Consider the following 21,399-nt stretch of genomic DNA (forward strand, 5'->3'; position numbering starts at 1 on the left):
CTTGTCACTAATCACCATTGCTTGAAAACCACGTTTTATAAGCTTCAACCTCTTGAGCATAACAATTGTGACGGCAAATTGTGTTTCGGCAACCAAAAACAACTTCAACGACACAAATTCATTGTACATGGCCAATCGCATAGAGTGATCAAAGATAAAATTCTTAATCATCAAACCATCTCCAGCAATATCACTAATCCAACTACACTTTTTATATGTGACTTCATTCCTCTTAATATTCTTTGTAGCACAAATATTTTTCAAAGCTAGATTTAATGTGTGCACCACACAAGGAGTCCATAGAATATGAGAGAATTGAGCTTCAATGAGTTGTTTGGCTGCCTTACAATTAGGAGCATTATCCGTGATGATTTGAACCACATTACTTGCCTCAACCCCATTAATCATTTCTTTCATCAAATTTACAATGAAATATCATGTATGTCATTAGAAATATCATGCACATCCACCCGTGGTAGCCATTGTTTCAGAATTAAAAATTGGTTCCTATAAATAAAATTAATAGACACATATCATTAAAATTAACAAAACTAATCAGCAAAAAAAAAGAGAATATAATCAAATAACAGAGGCAGAGAGAGAGAAGAACAAAAAAATAGGAGAGAGAGAGAGAGAGAGAGATGTCACAATCAGCATATAAAAGAAAAAAGAAAAAGAAAATAAAAGTTGAAGAATAGAGTAGAAGAAGAAGATCAAAGAAGAAGAACGAATGAAGAAGAAGATAGAAGTTGTACCTTGGATAACTGCAAGAGCAGTGACCATCGACGACCGACCATAGACGAGCGACGACTGACCAGCGAAGAGTGACCAGGTGTGCCCTACGAGTCTTTCTCTCTCTTTTGTTCTCTCTGTTCAATTCTAGATTACAAATTGATCTATTTTTGTTTTTTACAAATTGACCCCCACAAAAGTTTCATAAATTATGAATTTCAGCCCGCGGTGTCTTGAACGTGTCCGGCTGCCAAAAAATAAAAAATAAAAAAAATCAGACACCTTCTACTACTTGTCGAACACGTGCCAACCACGTGTCCGACATGTTTCTGTGTCCGACACGTGTCTAACACTAATGCGCAGCCTCTGAGAGGTGTCCGTGCTTCTTAGCATATATACATACATATATAAGAAATAAGAACAGTTATACAATAGTTCTGGAATACCACGTGGCCATATTCCCTCACCAATCACTATTCATTATGCCCTTTCATGTTCCTCAATCACCAAACACAAATAATTAGGTGCTGTTTGGTAACAATTACGTTTTCAGTTTTCTGTTTATATTTACAAAAATTTTAAAAACTCAAATAAAAACTTGTTTGGTAAAATTTTTGATTTATAAATCAGTGGTCTCAGTTTATAAATTTGGCCAAAAAATGAAAACACAAAAAATGTGTTTCCATTTTGAGTTTTCAGTTTTTTTTTTTTACCATTCAACACTAGCCACCACCCGCCATCATTTTCCACCACCACCCACCCCTCACCACCACCTGCCACCACCACTCACCACCCACCACCTGTCACCACCACCCGCCTGCCACCCACTCGCCGCCATCACCCACCACCCACCACCTGCCACTACCATCCACCGTTCGCCGCCACCACCACCCGCCACTTACTTGCCATCACCACTCACCACCCACTTGCCACCACCATCCACCCATCACCACCAGTCACCTGTCACCCACCCACCTGCCACCACCACCACCCACCGCCACCACCACCATCACCCACCCGCTACCTACCTACCACCACTACTCACCACCATCCACTCGCTACCACCTACCACCCACCACCATCACCCACCCACCCACCACCACTACCGCCTGCCACCTACCTGCCACCACCCGCCACCACCCGCTATCCGCCACCCACTTGCCACCACCACCCACCACCCGTCGCCGCCGCCACTACCACTACCCACTCGCTACCACCCACCACCCACCACCCGCCATCGTTACCCACCCAACCACCATCACCACCTACTACCCACCTGTCACCACCACCCGCCACCCACCTGCTACCACCACTACCACCACCACCCACTCGCCACCACCCACCACCGTCACCGACCCACCCACTACCATCACCTGCCACTTACCCGCCACCACCCACCACCACCCACCATCCGCCACCCACCTGCCACCACCACCCACCACCTGCCATCGCCACTGCCACCACCACCACCCACCACCTGCCATCGCCACTGCCACCACCACCACCACCACCACCCACTCGCTACCACCCACCACTTGCCACCGTCACCTACCCACCTACCACCGCCACCCACCACCAGCTACCCACCACCTACCGTCATCACTTTCCACCACTGTCTTTCGCCGTCACTTGCCACCACTTGCAATTTTCACTCTTTTTTATATTTTTAAAATTTTTTAAACATTTTGTCAATTACCAAACGCGTTTGTAGTTTATGTTTTTTTAAAAATAAACAAAAATCAGTTTATAAAATTTTTGTAAATATAAACTAAAAACGTAAACGTTACCAAACACACCCTTAATACTCCACCTTCTCCACCAATCATGCTACCATGGAGCAACACGTGGCCGTACTCTCGAACTATTGAATAATCACCCGAAATAAATAAATAATAAGATTGTTATAGGATCGGGATCGTAATGCGATTTTACATGATTTTGTGATTAGGATTGTAATCACTTTAAGATCCTAAATTTAAGATTTTAGTTTGATCCGGATCGTTTAGCCCAACTAGAATCGTACGATCCGGATCGGGCTTTTGATAACCATGTTCGTGGGGGACATGTGCAAAATATATAATTTTTTGTATTTATTATATGACATAAGTAAGGATGAACAATTATTATATATCATATATATGAATATTTAATTCAATATAATAATTTTTAAACTTTAAAAGAGGAGAACATGTATAAATTTATAGTATTTTTTTATTATTGGATTCTAAGATATTTTTTGCAAATTTGTGATGTGTTTTATTTGTGTCTCAACAATAGATGTGTTCTCCAAGTCCAATTGTTTAAAGCGTGTTTGAGTCTAGAATTTTTTTGAAAATAGGATGTATTTCGTTGTGTATGAACTTTGAGGAGTGTTGTGGTGTGAGGCGTGACTTGTTTGTATTGGCCTGTCGGGGTCGGACACGGCACACTGCCTTTTTAGAAGTGTCGGTATTTCTTTGATGGCCAGACCTTGGCTTTTTAGACCTTTATGCTTTTGCCATAGTTAGCAGATCTTAATTAGGAAAAGGTTGGCAATGACACTTTTGTGTTTTTATTTAATCATTTTACTTAATGATAAATGTAGATTTCCAAAACCATCTTAGTCCTTACCATGCAGTCCTTATATGTGGATCCTTACTATGTTTAAATTATGTTGGGATTTTTCCAGTGGAATTTAATTTCATGTGTGAGCCACTTGAATAAAGACGTCTGAGGAGTCAGATTGGTCCCTGAATGAGATAGGACTTATTTTTTCCGGGATATATTTTTTGTTTTGCAGACTGTTGGAAGTCAAGTTCTCGTAAAGATTGTGAAGAATAAGCATGCCCCGCCTTTTAGAACTGCACAATTTGAGCTTGAGTTTGGCAAAGGGATATGTCAGGAAACTGAGCTCATAGAACTGGGATCCAAACACAAGTTCATAACAAAGGGAGGTGCATTTTATAGTATGAACGGTCAGAGTTTTCGTGGTAAGGATGCTATCAAACAATTCCTTGCTGCTAACCCAAGTGTCAAAGAGGAACTTATGATGAAGCTCCGGGAAAAGTTGCTCGACTCTGAGGAAGACAAGGGAAAGGAATCTGAGGCAGAGGCTGTGGATGCTGACCCTACAGAGCCAGTTGTTTCATCTGATACGACTGATGAAGAAGAAATATCTGCAGTTGAGGCATAAGACCGGCAATGACTATAAGATGTAAATGGGAAAATGTCCGTGTCTCAATGTCTTTGGGATCTCCTGATCATGTGGTGATGTTGGGGCGGCCTTCAATCTACGATTGCAGGCTTTCTGTGCCGACCCTTGGCATGATTTTCCTAAATGAGGGCGTTTAAAATTATATGTATATCTTGCATTGTTGTAGTACATGGAAGTTTTGAGTTAAAAAAGAACAATTTGGAAAAGTGCAGGTTCATTGTTCAGTTTCCTGTAATCATCCCCATTGCTAATTATAAGTTGTCAGCTGCATTTGGTATGTTGGTGGCATTGATCCTATTGTACTGTACAACTTCATGAAGCAAGAAATCAATGATGTGTTTTGTCCTATTTGTGCTTTTTTGTTCATTTGGTTAGCTAGTAACCATCAGCTGGTTTATTCAGGGAATCTGTTAAAATTTTCCATGGGTTTTCAGGTGCTGATCTTGCAAACTTGGTCAACATATAGATGCTCTGAAAGCAGCAATGGATGGTTCTAAAGTAGTAAGCATGGTTGATATAGAGCTTGCACAGGACAAGATCATGATGGGAAGTGAGAGAAAATTAGCTGTGATGAATGGTTAAAAATGTATAGTTATCTTATTATTTTTAATCATTACTACACTTTTATTAATTTAATTCCCCAATTTTATTCTTAGGTGTGAGTTTAATGATCTATTTTTAATTTTTACAGAATAATTTGCAAATAGGATAAATGTTGGGGCTAAATGGCAATTAAAGAAAAAGGATGCCACATTGAAAGCAAACTCTTGCCAGGAAAGAATTCAACATCACACGGCCAATCAGACTATTGGAAGAATGATGCAAGCTGTTCTGTTCCAAAGATCCCAATTGGTTCATCTACGTCTAAGGTGCTGAGGAAGTGGAATACTAAAATAAGGAATTGTTTTCATTGGGTGTATTGCATCAATTGGTTTATCACTATGGCAGTGATGTTATACTATAAATAGATGGATAGGTAGAAGACGAGGGGAGGAGGGAGAAGCATTCCCAAAAATTTGATTCATAATGCATATTATTTGCTCTTTATTTTTATGATATTCCAATTTTCTTTGTTGAGGTTATGGGTGAAATTCCAATGTTTTCTTTATAGACATTTTTTTGATTCAATCATGTTTTTAATGTCAGATTATTTTAATTGATTGATTTATTTATTTGGGAAAAGTTTTTGTTCTATATAATATCTTGTTCGATAGAAGCTTGATATTTCCTGCGAATCAAATAACTATATTTTTATGGTGTAATCAATCAGTGAAAATAATTAATTTTTATCTGGAATAATCATTTTTATCTTCCGATTGAAAATACCTTTTGTGTATGTTTCAATTGAGTTATATAAATTGAATCTAAAATATTTTAAAGAAAGCATTGGTGGAGGATCCTTGATGCCTTAGCACCAAGGTTTTGAAAAGCGGTTGTGGTTGCGGGGTGTAAATACCGTAGCGTAACAGTTGCGGTAACCGGAATCGTAGATTTTTTTATTTTTCGCACAATTTGAAAAAATTTATCAATACGCATATTTTTTTTTCATGATCATATTTATTGGATTTAAAATAAATATTGATAAACTTTTGTAAATTTTTAAGTATGATCCAATATATTTCATATTTTTAAATCACCATAAAATGAGTTTTTTACATTTTATTTTAATAATTAATGACTTTATATTATACAAAAAATCAATCACTAACTATTATATATAAGATAAACAATGACAAAAGTAAGAGAATAAATAAGAGTCTAAATATATATATATATATATATATATTTTAACAAAGCCAAATAGATAATGACCACACTTATTATTATTATTATTTTCAAACAATATATAGATAGACACATACAAACAAAATGGTTGAATGATAGCAGCTGAATAGAATATCATAGATCTTACAGTTTCAACAAATCAATAACATGTTCTTCATCTTTCCCCTTTCTCTCTCCCTATTTCTTGCTCCTCCATCTTCTCTTTTTATTTTCCTGCTTCTCTCTATCACTCTTTTCCCATTTTCAGTTTTTTTTTTTTTGTGTTTTTTCAAAAGAAGTAGTTTGGAACCGTTACGACCGCTACGGCAGCCGCTACGGCTGACACACCTGTGAATCTCAAACACATTGTAAAAGCGGCCGTAACGGGTGGCGGTAACCATCACAGCGTTACGTAACAGCGTTACGTAACGGTTGCGGCCGCTTTTTAAAACCTTACTTAGCACCCTTTTTATAATCACCTTATTTTATCTTTTAATTAATTATTTTTTTCTCCAATTATTCAACCGTTTCAAAAATTCAAAACCATATTTTTCTTTACTTTATTTGAGTGGTCGGTAATTATTTTGAACAAACTGATCCTCATGAATTTGACCTCAAACTCACCAAGTTATATTATTTGGCGACATCCTACACTTGGGATTGCAATATAAAAGTGGCAACAAATTGTGATCTATTAACTTTTAATTGTTACAGGTATTTGAAAGGTGAAAAGCTATATGAACTCGAGTTGATGTGACGTAGTTTTTCACTTATTATTTGTTACGTAGTAAAAAGTGGTAGGGTTAAACATAAAAATTGAAAAAATTGTAAACCAATCCTGTCTAGACCAAACCACCCGGTTTGGCTTAGTTTTCTCAATGCACGGCTTGATTATGAGTTTTTAAATAGGCAAATTAGATGTTACGGTTCGGTCCGTGATTTTATAATTATGAATTGAACCGAACTGTTTAGATTTTATATATAATTTGTTATTGAATGTAAATACAAAAATATTTTATTAGTGTCAAATCTATGTATATATATAAGTTATAACTCTTTACTATTATAAATATATTTTTGTATATTGATAGAATTAGTTTCAAACAGTCATGTAAACAATTCTTAGGTTGTGAGTAACATTTTGTGATCATATTGTGAATAATGATAATATTTTTAAAATTTGCAATGCCAAATTGAATTGAACCTAGTTTAGTGGTTTGGTTTGGATTGGTTTCAAGATTTTCATGAATTAGTTTGGTTTCAAATTTGATGAAACCGTAAATAATGGTATGGTCTTAGTTTACGGCTAAATTGAATCAATGTGAATTATGGTCACCCCTATAAAGTGGGACCAAAGTTTGATTCGGCCAAACACTCAATACTTTGTGCTGAGCACAAAGTGACTTCTCAAGTTTCATATTTATCACATAACAAATAATGTGTGGAAGGCAACACCATGTAGCATATACTTGTTACATAAAATATTTTTAGACAAAGTATGATGCTTTAGTTTTAGCATATGTTGAATTCACAAGCACACTCATTTTAAGTGGATTTGTTTCATCTTCATGATAATCCATTTGGGGAGACAAAAATTGAATTGAATGCTTCTTTCTTGCCTTAGAACTAAATCAAACTAGAAATAATTAAGGAATAATTAATGTTTCCTTGCTGAGTTCATGATCATAAACCATACTACACCATGATGTTAGAAAGCCTAGTTTTTTTTTTTGTTGGTCATGTTTTCTAGTGTGTTTGTGATGTGTTCTGCCCCTGTTTACCTGGTACCCTTTATTTTTTTGGTTGCTTTTGTTTTTCTTTACATGTATGATGAAAGTTTTTCATCAGCTAGCTAAATTGGTAAAATTTAGTGGTAAGCACCACCACGTTAACTTTGATCAATAAGCTTACACTCGTTATATGGTCGTGACTACGGAAGCTTCTAAGTACACTTACTGTATGCATTGTATGTCTTGTACCTTAGAGAGAAATACCTTTATATGTGAATGTAGAGAGAAATTAAGTGTATAGACCTCGTTTGGAAACATACAATATTAGTAACATTTTGGTTTTTTAACTAAAATGCGAGGTAAAAAAATATTTGGAATGACTTTTTGATTTTTTACGAAAATATATGCAAAAGAGAGAAAAGAGAATTTTTGACTTTTTGATATAGATTATAAGCTTTTTGATTTTTTTAGTAACTTTTTGACTTTTTGATTAAAACACTTGCATGCCAAACGAGGCCTTAGAAGTTCCCTCAACTGCTCATGATTGGTCGCATAAAAAAAAGTGAGGCTTATGCCGTATTTGAATCATAAATTTATGGATTTGGAAAGGAAAAAAAGAAGAAGAGTGAAATGTAACTATATTTCATCATTTTTTCCTTTTCCTTTTAAAATCCATACTCAAATTTATAATCCAAACACAACATTAAAGTGTTGCCTTTTCACCTTCCAATGAGGTGGAACAGGGAGTTGAGACACACACTATGCGTGCATATTACCAGTTATATTAATTTATCAAAAATCAATAAAATAAATAATAAATAGAGAGTATACAATTGAGTATGGAAATCATGAATTGAGGTTAATGGCAATTTGTTAATGCTGAGTTGTGAATTGTGGCTATAATTATAACTTATTGTATTGGAGTCCCAAGTATTGAAGGAGATCATATGTGAGATAGTTATCAAATGAAATTAAAATTATTTTTTATTTTTTTGATTATTTAATGGATGCATGCTTCAAGACACCAAATTTGTGTTGACATATTAATATAGTATAATAATGTAATAACCACCAAATTTAATATTGACATATTAATATAGTATAGAAGTATATATGACTGACTATGAGTGTGTTGGAATCAAAATTAACGTGATGATTTGAAATTACTGAATAATTACTTTTTAAATAATGCACTAGATGAAATTTTTCGTGCAATATGCTTGGCTAGCGAAATTGCCTATGACTGAAGGCATTTTATTATTTGAGAAATAATACTAATAGTTATATTTATTCAATCTGAACTTTCAACCATGCTATTATACATTTTTCATATCTATTAAATTTATTTAATCTTAACTTTGACATGCTTCTGTTCTGTTGCACTGATGATTCACCAAAAATTAATCAAACTTATTGTACTATTGTCACATGTCTTGATTTAGCCCAAATATTCTTAAAAAAGTAATTTGTTTTATTATATAGATTTTGGTCATAATGTCCTAGAAGAAAGGTAAGACTGCAAACCAAAGGCTGCGGCTTGAATTCTAGGTCTAGGGGGTAGTTTTCAAAAGTCTCTTGATTTTGTTTTTCCTTCTCATAATTATCATTTTAAATTTTTATCTATGCCCCATGTGCGTTAATGTTTGTCCACACATCCATTCTTTGGGTCTAAACTCTAAAGTCTCTTGATTTTATTTATTAATTTATTTTCTAATTTTAAATTTGAAGTTAATCCATGTGCTTTAATAATGTTTGTCCACACGTAATGTCACTATCTGTTCTTATTAATCGGATGCTCTTTAATTTTTTTGTTTAATTAATCTTTTTTGAGTCTTGGTTGATAGCGACTTTTTAGTCTCTTTACAAAACTGATATTATAGATTAGTTTCTAGGTACTTTCTGACCTGTTTCCTCTGTGCCAAACAATTCGTGGCATTGCTTTCTTGATGTTTACCCATTTCTAGGAAGCTGCCTTGTTACATTTTTCTGCAGCTTCATTATCATTGATGGATAGAAATGCAAGTGGTTCGGTTTGATTAGGATTGAGAGATAATTTAGTATTAAAATGAATCAAATTTTTAGGTTTTGATAGTTGGGGAACTGAAACTGATTACATATATTATGATCGATTTTGTCCCTTTAGTGTAAATAATGGATTCATGAAAGATTTTAAAAGTTACCTAAAAATATATAGAATTTCATGACCGAAAATAAATAAAAAGTGATGGATGAAAATGCTCTATAAATATCTCTCCTCTTAACTTCTATCGTAAAATGTGTAGCATTAGAGATTTACCTTCTAACACTTAAAAAATTAGAATACAAAAAATATTATATTAGTGCAAAAACCAACCAAAAACTAAAATTTTGGTCAATTTGAAACACTCGGTTTGGTTTCATTAATATTTTTTTATAACCCTAAATGATGATATTTGGAAAATTGTGTTATAATGTGAATAACTCAAAATATGCCATAATTTTTACATGCGTCACAAAATTTACATTTTAAAAAAAAATTATAATTATTTTAAATTGTCTTGATGGGAACACAATTTCATTCAAATGATAGGGAGAGTGAGAATATTTTGAATATTGAAATCTCAGTTTCTAGAAGTGGGGTACACTATGTTTTGAATTTGAAATATGTTTGAGAACATGGAAAGATACAAGGTATAGAGATTTTTAAAGTTAGAAGAAAGCAAAAATTTGAAAAAGTAAATTGGGAATGGATAGGTGTTGAATGGTGGTTTACCTTTGCTCTTGGATTGGAGATTCGATTTGTTTGTGTGTGCATGATTGTGTGAATAATGCAAACATGTAGGACATAGGGGCTCAAAAAACTAATTAATGCATCGTTGATTTTGGTAAAAGAATATTTATCGTGAGAAGTATTTTTTTATGGGCCTGACTTTGGTCCAGTCCATTATCAGATTGGGCCGTGCTGTTGGGTTTGTGGGAGCTCATCATAGGTCCCGTTTTGAAAATTTGAACCGTTGAATGTGTAAAACTCGTCGAGTACTATATGCTTGGCAAAAATCACATTGATCAGATATTGATAGCTATGTGATCAAAACAGTTTTTTATCAACCGTTAATTTATTCATTGTTTATTTTTTTTAATACAAAACTGATTTGATCACATAACTATCGATATCCGATTAACGTGATTTTTCACAAATATATAGTACTCGACGAGTTTTACACATTTAACGGTTCAGATTTTCAAAACAGGACCCGTGGTAGGCCTTTACGGACCTAACAGTACGGTCCAGTCCGATGACAGACTGGACCAAAGCCAAACCCTTTTTTTAATTTGGTTACGACTTTGTGAATAATGATGCTGGAGATTGTGAGGTTTTGGCAATTGCTTTCTGTATTTTTGAAGGAGAGTTTTGGTTAGTGAGGTTTAGCAATTGATTTTGTAGTTTTTTTTTTTTTTTCCCTTCCTTTTTTTAGAATTTAAAAAAAATTGAAGCATTTCGTAATTTCTAAAAAAATTACTTTTTTAATGAAGGGGTTTGTGTGTGGGAAATTCTATATCCATATATCTAATTATCTCAGTGCACACATTTAATGAAATAATATTTTAATGGTAATTATATCTTAAATTAAAATGATCATAATGGACATTCACTAGTACTCATAATATTATATGAAAATATTTTTTGTACACATCTTTTAAAAATTAAAAAAAAATCTCAATGAACAATTTTTGAGTTAAAAAAAAAAACTAAATTATAATTTTTCTATTGTTGTCATTTTGCTTGCTACATACTACGTTATAGTCCTCTATTGCTTGCAAATCAATACTCTCATAACTCTCATATTACTTTAATCTCTAGATTTATACTCTATTAGTGATGAAAATGTTAGTTTTTTTTGTGCAATTTTTTTTTCCTTTTGCGATTTTCAGTCGGATAACCAGTACCAAATTATTTCATTATATTCGGACGTCAACTGCCAAATTATTTCATTATATTTGGACGTCAACTGCCGAATTATTTCATTATATTTGAACATCAACTGTCGAAAGTTTTTATTATTTTTTTTGAGGACAAATTTGTTGAACTAATCACTTTTATTCGGAAGTTAAGTTTCAAATTAAATATATAATTTCAAATAACCAGTGTCGAAATCCCCAAACTGAAAAATGTAAAAAAAGAAAAAAAAAAGAATAAAGTGGTGTGTGTACAATGATTATGAGTGAAGAGTATAATTGTAATTTTTAATATGTGAATTGAGAAAATTAATTAATAATCAAATTAATAAGTGTGTGTATTGAGAAAAAATGTGCACTGAAATAATTACCTGTGTGGAAATAAAATTTCCCATTTGTGTGTCTTTTAAACTTTTGCTTTTTGATGAGAAATTATCATATTATTCTTGTAGTATTGTGAACCCTTGTTAACATAACTAAATGGACAACCTCAAGGGGTTTGACCTAGCATGGGGTCTGAGGTATGCTTCGTGAAGTATTAGATTCAATACTCACTAATTGCAATAAGTTCTTTGGGGCGTTGTATGTGATTGGTCTATTGGAATTAGTTGAAGTACGCGTAAACTGATTCGGACATTCGATTATTAAAAAATAATAATAAAAAAAAACCCAAACTAAACATAGCAAAAATTTTCAATGTCTAGAGGGTAAAATTGTGTTTTAACAATTCTATTGGCATTTCTTCTCTTTTTTAAAAAGAAAAGTTGCTTATTTTTAACCTAACCAAAAATATATATTGTACCTTCAACATTTCTTCATCTATAAAGCTTGCTTATTTAAAGATTGTTAAACAGATTTTGAAATGCAAATTCCGATCAATTAAATCAGTCATAATTAATAATTGATTAAGCTTTTTGTATTTTCACATTCACTGAATGTTACCCTTATATTCAACCAACTCTAACAGTAAATAAACCTCATGTTACATTGAATAATACTAAAAAATATTGGGTCTATAACATCACAATCATCCATGTATGTCTTTTTTAGTGTATCACTCGGTTAATTGAACTAAACTTAATTTTACGCTATCACTTTTTTATGACTATATCCAAAAAATCTAAGAGTCGTATCAATAAGATTAACTATAATGTCATAATACTAATAGTATTTAAGATAGTGTCATTGATTTAGGAACTTTGATTATTCTATTCAAAAACATCAATTGAATATTTCAACAAGAATTGAGGAAGACTTCTTGAGATAGACATTATCGATACCATTGAAAGCATAGAAATGTTTGAACATATATTTACGTAAATAGCATATGCAATCATATGGAATCGTTGCCTTGCTTTACTTTTTATTAAAGAATTAAAAATGAAAATTTGGAGGAAAAAAATGATAAAATGGATAGGCTAGTGCTATTTACACTCATGTTTTGGATCAAAACAATTTTTTATTAGAAGTAAAAAGACAATAATGTCCCTAATGATTTTCAATTAGAAATTGAAGGAAGGGCATGCTTGTCTTTTCATTGCCCAATCAATGAATAAGGCCTCAAGACAGTGTGGCCCCTTTCTCTCATGGATTAGGTGGATTCTTTAAATTAGGGACTAATCATAGTTTTGAACAAAAATAGATTAAGTCTTCTATTAAGGCAGTGACGGTCAAAACCGTCGTCTCCAAGCCCTATTCTCTTGATTCGATGAAAAGGGGAGAGAAGAATTGTTCATCCAAAGATTATATAATGATCCTATTTGATGGAGTTTTTGATTAGTTTAAAGTTGATAATTTAAATACAGAAGATAAAAATATTTATTTTTTTAACTTATTAATAGTTAGTTTTTTCTTATTAAAGTTGTTTTTGTCTCATAAACTAATTTTGAAAGTTATACCAATCATTTGGTCGAACTTTTAATATTAAAAGATGCACAAATATCTTTCATAAATGGTATCAAATGAGGTATAGACTCCTAAAAATTGATGTAGTCAAATGTTTTAATTTGAATAGAAAAATTAAAGTATGCTTGTGACATAATTCTCAATATGTAATGAAAATTTTAACTTTTGATACTGTTATTTATTAGTATATGTTACTTGACATCTGTCAATATATGTGATTATATTGTTTCAATTTAAAAGTATGATATGTATAATTTTCATCATTCATATGAAGAAGGAATAATCCATAGATTAATGAGGTGCATGAAAGCAACCTTGATTTGGTGGGTGAGGTTGAGAAAGTAGATTTTTTGTTTTGAAATTGGACCAATTTGAATGAATCTATCAACCTTTCTTTGTTGGATACCTTCTTCATGGTCTACAAGTCAACAAGGGCGACACATAAAAGTCATATTATTAGAAAATTTGATTATTGATGTGTTGGCACTCCATGGGAATTGGTAGAGGTTCAACCCAATCAATGGACTTCTTTCAATTGCAAAGAACTTTTTTTTTTTTTTAATTTTTATTCCAAAATCCATGAATTAGAGTAAGATGGCTAGTGAAGGATTAGTGTAGTTTGTTGAGCAAATTATTAATGTAAAAAATAGATTGATCAAGATTAGCAATTACATGACGAGAGCACATTTGCTTAAAAAATAAAAAGATAACAAGTTTTATTTTTGAGATTGCTTACTTTGAAAGACAAAAGTCATCTAATTAAGTTATTATCGACATTTAATTAATTTAATTTTTTTTTTTTTATATATGAATCACCTGCTTGGTGAGCTTTACAAAATGACAGGTTAGATCATTAAAGTAGGCCCGAAGTCGACTCACAGTCTCTTAATTGAATGGTGGAGACAAGTCTATCTCATTTCCAAATACAATCATGTAATAAAAAATGTATAGAAAAAAATTAAATTTTTTAAGAAATAGAGAATTCCGTGCCTTTCAATTAGGGACACTTATTCATAAATTTCTCTTCATCTATTTATATTCCAGTTAATTTAAATTATTTTCTTATATTCCAATAAGTTCTATTGTGACATAGTTACCTAAATACCCCTAATAATAATATTCACCTTGACAGTATGAATGTTACGTGATGTGAACATTCACACATTAATGTGAATATTCACGTTGTAAAATATAAATGTTCACATCACCAAATTGCTAAATGTTTAAAAAATATTTGTAAGGGTAAAATTGTTCATAAAATACTTTAAATATAAGAACTAAGATTTAATGAATTAAATGTTCAAATAATAAGATTTATTGGAATATAAGAATATGTTATGAATTAATTGGGATAAAGAACTCTAAAAAAAAAAAAACTTAATAAATCTCCCTTTTAATTATGTTATCACAACTCAAAAAGGAAATCATACATTTGTGGAATTAATCTATTTCCAATAAGCAAAGTATACATTGCTTTATCTATTGATCACTATCAAAAATGTGCAAACCTAGTTACACTGACTTGGTTGATGAAACTCATCACAATAGTACAAGATTGTGATTTCTAATGATCAAATGGCGGGAAAATGGTGAACCACCATCGGCTACGATATGGTGCCGCCACAAAACGAGTAATGCTATACTTATCATCTTCAATGTACCGCCTCATGTGTTAACATATTATTAGAGATAAAAATGAGTAGTGACATCTATTATACTAATGATGAGTTAATACATGAAGTGATATATATATTAAAGATGGTATATAGTTGTAAAATTCCTCTCCCTCTCCTTGTAGTACAGGTGTCAAGTGCTGGATGGGTCCAACTGTCACTGTGCCAGGTCAGCAACCACCCTTCTCACGGCTTCTTGGAAGGAAGACTCATCCCAATCACCTCCCTATACACAAAAGAAGAAATTAATAAAAAAGATTCAAATATTATAATTTGTCACTTCTTGTCTCCTTCCTCGTAATTTCCAACATTACAAAATTGAAAATGAAATCTACATATTTAATAAATTTCACCTCATATAAATAAAAAAAATAAAAAAATGTGTTTAATTTATATTTAATAAATTTCACCTCATATAAAAAAAATAAAAAAATAAAAAATTATGTTTAATTTTATAATTAAATTCTATGTGTTTAAAATTTTTCATATGCATTAAGTCGCAAAAAATGATTACATGAATGAATAAAACTCCAAAGTGGATTACTTCACTAGAAAGTAAATTAATTTAAAAAACTAATACAACCACCCATTATTGAAGGGAATGTCGAAATAAAAACAAGAGTTCATCATTTGAAGGGCCTACCATCATTGTAAACTAGCTTTCTTTTCTTTTCATTTTAGCTTATATGTTTTTTAAAAATTTATTTGCTAAGGAGAGAAAAAATACAATGAAAAGTGTTCAGAAAAAATAGTATGAAAAGTGTTCATTTGAAAATCTCTGAACCAGATTCATTCTGAATCTATTTATTGTCAACTTTTCAAACTTCTTTTCTACCTCCATAGCCTTTTACATTTCAAAAGGGTCTTTGCTACTTTTCTTTTTTCTTCTCAAAAAACAAAAAAAAACTTGTACCCTATTACTGTACTGCATGTTTGTTGTTGTTTTTTTTTTGGTTGGACTAGTTTGCTGTTCAAATGCGAAAATTCCATTGTGTACGATTCTTAGAATTATATGCATACTCTTTCTTGTCCTATTGAAATGTTTGTCCTATTGTAGTGTTTGGCTATTGTGCAATGCTACCCAACTTAATAAATTCTACAAACATTTTTAATTTATTAACGGGACACTTATCATATTACTAGCGGTCCCATTTTAAATGTATGTCATATCAATAAATAAATAATAATAATAATAAAAACTTATTTTGCTTGTGTACTATACTTAGAATACCATGCGTGGCTCTACTATAATAAAATTGTTAAAAATACTTAAATACCATATAAAACAGTAACAAAAAATCGATGACTTATAACATTTTTTTAGGCATTTATATATACAAGCTTGTCTTACATACCTCAATTCTCAATCTCAACACGACACGATTGATCGAATTTGTTTCTACCACTCTTGTATCTGCTTCGACAGAGATCAAATTGACATTCTTAACTTGCTTCAAAAACTCCATGATCCGAATCACCAAATCCAACATGTTGCAATCTCTTCTCACAATCACTTGCAAGTCTATGATTCTTGATTCTGATGTTAGTTCAGATACATTTGTGATTAGAACATCTAGCCTTTGATTTGATGATGATGAAGAGGGCACACTCACTTCTTCATTTGCTTCTCTTGGAGGCAAAATCTGTGCCTCCAAGCTCTGAGTTCTTTTAGTGAGCTCTGCAACTTGAGCTTTCAAAGATGTCAAGTACTCAGTTGTGCCAGCAAGCACTGATGCCTTGTCCTTCTGTACAATTTAAATGAAAAATTCACATTAGTGTTTGGATAATAATATGGTGTGTCTCATGGTTGACATATCGGGTATTACGTATTAGTCTTTTGGCTTTCGGATACTGGTTCGACTGTTATGAAGAAAAATAGAATTTTACACTAGATGATTTTAAATTTTTTTATGCCAGTGTCACTTCATTCTTGATATGAAACATTAATTTGGTATAGTCTAATTTGAAACTTGAGACATGAATTGGAGGCTCTAGTTGGGTCTACGGTTAACTCCGGACCCATTTTAGTGATCAAGCTGTTTATCTTATAGGGTCTATTTATAAAAAATCAGATTAATCAGATATGGTGGCTACATGATTGAATCACAATTTTTTTAAAAAGAATAACAATATATTTTTGAAATTACAGTTGCCGTTCATTTTTTTAAGACAAATGATTGTCTAGTTACCGATATCTGATCAATCAGATTTGATGCATGAATGATCTACACAGTAAACTTTACAAAATGAATAATTTAAATTACTGAAACAAATCTAAATCGAGTTCGTAATCCTAAACAAAACCCACTAGTCTGATTGACGGACCGGAGAAAAGCCTAATCCTAAAATTTTGCCAGTTTTGAATTACTTATTTATGATTGAAAATATTTAGTGCAATTTCGAGTTGTAAGTGTATGGAGAGAATAATATATACAAACTAAAAGAAATATACAAAATTAATATATAGAATGCTGTGGTTGTATTGAGATTTATGATTTTAAAACAAAGTATCTATTCAAATGACATTTAATTATAAAAGTACTACTTTCACATTATTCTCCTGTCAAATTTTGTATATATATATATATATAAATCAGTATGCATAAATTTTATATAAATAACATATACAGTAGTACCTTTGTTCCGGGAGGAAGTAGTGATCTCAAGGCCTGAAAGCTATCATTGAGCTTCTCTCTCCTCTTCCTCTCTGAGATCATGTGGTGTAACTGAGTGCTTGTGGGTCTGGTTCCTTGCACTCTCTCTTGAATTTTCATCAAACTCAATGTTCTAAAGAAAGAAATTGCTCTTTTCTGCAAATTCTGCCTTCGAGCTCTAGCCGTCAAAGGTGTCAAAGCTCCCAAACTCGATCTATAACTCTTGAACGCGCCGGTCTTTTGGCTCAACGGGTAATTTGGAGGCACAGTTTGTGGCAGTCGTTGATGTGACGAAGAAGAAGAAGATGGAGAAGCAGAAGAAGATATAACTGTGAGGAATGCTTTAGCCATTGCTGAAGCTTCGTTGCTTTCTTGTTGTGATGGGAATTGAGGGTTTAGGATGTGGCGAAAAGCTTGTGTGGTATGTTCAAGGGGACTAATCGATGAAGTGGATATTGGCCTCAGTGCTTGTTCGATATTTGATTCCATGGGTGGTTCTGGAAGATAGGATGTGCTTGGGATGTTGAAGAGGAAAGGAGAGGGCTCGGGGCTGTCTGTGGAGAGCGATCGTAAGGATGATGAAGATGATGAAGGGCGGTTTTGATCGGTTGGATGGGGAGGAAGCTCTATGGGCGGCCGCGCTGGGCGGGAGAAATCTTCTTGGAACCAGTTCTTCATCTCCATTTCCAAGTTCATCTGTGAAAACCATAATTAGTAAGAATTTCAAGTGCATTTTGAGTCATGTTAAATTTCAAGAGATGAATCAATATCATTCACCATATAAATATATTAGCAGTTGAACAGATTGTATTAGTAGCATCAACTATCAATCAAATGACTATGAATTGACATGTATTGGGAATCGGCTTATATCTACGAGAGTTTCAAAAAATGAATCTACAAATTAGACATGTTCTGAAAAATGTGATGTAGGGTGACTTACTTGAGGATCATTAGACATGCCAAGCTCAATCTCTCCAGTCGTGCACCCCATAAATATAGCAGTCTGTAAAGACAAATAATATCATGAGATCACATTTTTTTACAATTATATATGGCTCAAGAACAAAACACTTTTGATTGTTGTTGAACGCACAAACCTTGATCCTAGCTTCCTGAAACAATCAAAAACAAAAGAGTACACCAAGTTAGCCAAACTTCTCTCATCGTGCTGTCATTGTTATAACTTACAGTTTTGTTACGAATACAGAAACTAAAAACAAAATGAAATTAAGAATTATTCTGTGTTCTTAAGCATATATCCGCCATTACCCGATAGAATTGCAATTGTACATCGACAGAGGCTAGTCCTTGAAGTTCCAATTCCTTGAGCTCCATGTAGTGAAGACCATTCTTGAAAACAACTCCTGGAACCCGGCTGAAACAACAAAAACACCAATGCATTTTACAATGCATATATATATATATATATATATGTAACTATAGAAAACAATTTAATTTGTTGTTTTACTAACTGATTGTCCTCAAGATTTGTGTCATACCCGTTTTGAAAATTGAATATCCGTTGTCGATACTCATCGAAGAGCCTCCGCGCGACACTTCCTGAGGAGGAGCTGGGTTGTTTGTTCTCTTCATTGTGGAATCCATCCATGGAGATCAAACAGCTGTGAAGATCATCATCCTCAAACCGTAAGTGAAAAAATTGTATATACATCATGTGTTCTAAATAAAAAGAATCAGGGTTAGGCATCAATATGAGCATTATAAATTTACAATTATATATCAGCTAATATCAAATAGTATTGACTGATATGTATCAGTATCAGAAATTCAAAATCCCAATACATAATCGTGATATGCATGCATATACATATATTATGGGGAGAGAGAGAGAGAGAGGAAGTACTGGGATGGTTGGGGGACATATAACCAGAGGCAAATGTAAGTGAAGCCAAAAGAGTGGACTATCTCTTGGAGAAATCTGGCACGGGCTCCATCATCAAGGTGGAAGATGGAGTCCATGGCAATTGCTAGGATTGTTGCTGCATGAGAGCCCTTTGGATCTGTTTATCTCTCCTTATTACATATACTAATATCAACTATAGAGAGAGGGAGAGAGAGGAGACTTGGAAGCTAAACAAATGAACTTGTCTATATGGAGAGAGGACAGGGTCTTTGGAGTTTAGATCATAGGTCAGGCTTCTACTATTATAATCAAGCTCTGCTATAGAGAGAGAGAGAGAGAGAGTCTTGAAAAGTAGAAAGGGGAGGTGAGGTGAGGTGAAGATCCAACCAATGAAAGGAAGTTGTCAAGGGGAGAGTAAGACGATAGGGTCTATTTGGAGTTTAGATAATGGTTTGGTGTATAAGAATCAAGCTCTGCTAGAGAGAGGAGAGAGTGAGGGTCTTGAAAGTAGAAAAGGGGAGGTAAAAGATGACCATGGAAGGAAGTTGTAATGTATACCCCACCTGCTTCTTGTTTGGTGGGGGAGAGAGATAGAGAGATGTTTGGGAAATGGGAGCTTGAAAAGTAGTAAAGTTGAGAGAACAGTTCGTTTTGGGGATTCTTATACAAACATAATCCACACATATATTTCCCCATAAAATATTGTATTTCATTTATATATATTTTAAAGTTAAAAGAGTTCACATTGTAATTGACAAAGACAACTGTTTGGAAAAGTAATTCATTGGTTTTGGGCACAATTACTTGGTGCTTCATGTGTGTTTTGATTAGTAAAGAGGATTGTGTTTACGATTTTGTATTGGGTGATTAAAAAATACGAGGAAGTATGAGAATTTATAATTGGCCAAGGGTATGACCACGTAATATCTCTAACCAAACCAATAATTTTTTAGTTGTTTGAGTATGTGAAGCTCACTTGTGGCTAATTTTTGGATAATTTGAATCATTTATTTTATTGGAACTATTATATTATTTATAAGAAAAATTAAGTTGATTTGATAATTATAGTATTTTTATTTTATTGTGTTTATTTTCAAAAAAAATGAACGACAGATGTATTTTTAAAAATAAAATATTACTTTTTTGAAGACAAACATGATATAATGAAAAAGTGATGATTATTGGATCAATGTAAATTTTTTTACGAATAATATACATAGAGTGCTCTGTAAAATGAATAATTTAAATTATCAAAACGTGACATATGGTGAGTTACATGAGCTCAAACAGTTTTAATGAATTCAAATTTACATTTAAACTTAAGAGAAGGAAGATTCAATAAATAAAAAAACTTATTATAAAGTATATGAGAAATTATGATCCTTTCATTTAAAAACATAATTATATCCATCATTTCCAAAATAATTTACAAAAATATGTTATTGTCTTTTTCCTGTAATAAATTATGTATAAGAAATTTGGTAGTTTACCATTTTCCCACGAGAAAAATATTCTAAAAAAATTACTCAAAAAAATATTCTAGAAAATTATTATTTTCTAATAAAAGTTCCTCAAAAAATATTCAAAAAATATATATATCTAGTGGATCACATTCATTTTGTTTATAGGTCACATTCCACCAATTTTAAAAATTCACCATACATTTTAAAATAACATTTTTCTAAGATTCATGCTTTATATAACATTTTTCTAAAATTCTTGTAATAAATAATTGTAATCATCAAATATTGGTGTTGTAAAAATACCATCACCACCTCATTTTATATAAATTTTTATTAGCCTATCACCCGTGATATGCACGGGATAATTATAAATATTTATATTTGTTTCAAATTTTTTTAATATATAAATCATGTTTTTTAAGATTTTTTATAAAAATAATTTAATAATCTTATCACTAACCATAGTGTATGAGAGAAGTTAA

At 32.5% G+C, this 21,399-nt stretch overlaps 2 protein-coding genes across 2 annotated transcripts in view; one reads left to right on the forward strand and one right to left on the reverse strand.

Annotated features, from left to right (window-relative positions):
• Window positions 1–4,273, forward strand: part of LOC114292951 (DNA repair protein recA homolog 3, mitochondrial) — a 37,835-nt gene extending 33,562 nt beyond the window's left edge. Inside the window, 1 exon segment of the mRNA XM_082902800.1 lies at window positions 3,512–4,273. Coding sequence (XP_082758926.1) covers window positions 3,512–3,904 — 393 coding nt within the window. The 3' untranslated portion in view covers window positions 3,905–4,273.
• A 10,356-nt stretch (window positions 4,274–14,629) lies between these two features.
• Window positions 14,630–20,096, reverse strand: LOC114292974 (putative transcription factor bHLH041). Its single transcript, XM_028236982.2, has 8 exons — window positions 19,455–20,096; window positions 19,090–19,212; window positions 18,860–18,965; window positions 18,688–18,702; window positions 18,531–18,593; window positions 17,570–18,283; window positions 16,289–16,678; window positions 14,630–15,159 (listed from the first exon to the last, which is right to left on the reverse strand). The coding sequence occupies exons 1-8, from the start codon at window positions 19,568–19,570 to the stop codon at window positions 15,091–15,093; spliced, it is 1,596 nt and encodes a 531-aa protein (XP_028092783.2). The 5' UTR covers window positions 19,571–20,096; the 3' UTR covers window positions 14,630–15,090.
• Window positions 20,097–21,399: the final 1,303 nt, after the last annotated feature.

The sequence above is a fragment of the Camellia sinensis genome, chromosome 13, assembly GCF_055761805.1.
Source record: "Camellia sinensis isolate YWXY chromosome 13, ASM5576180v1, whole genome shotgun sequence".
NCBI lineage: Eukaryota > Viridiplantae > Streptophyta > Magnoliopsida > Ericales > Theaceae > Camellia > Camellia sinensis.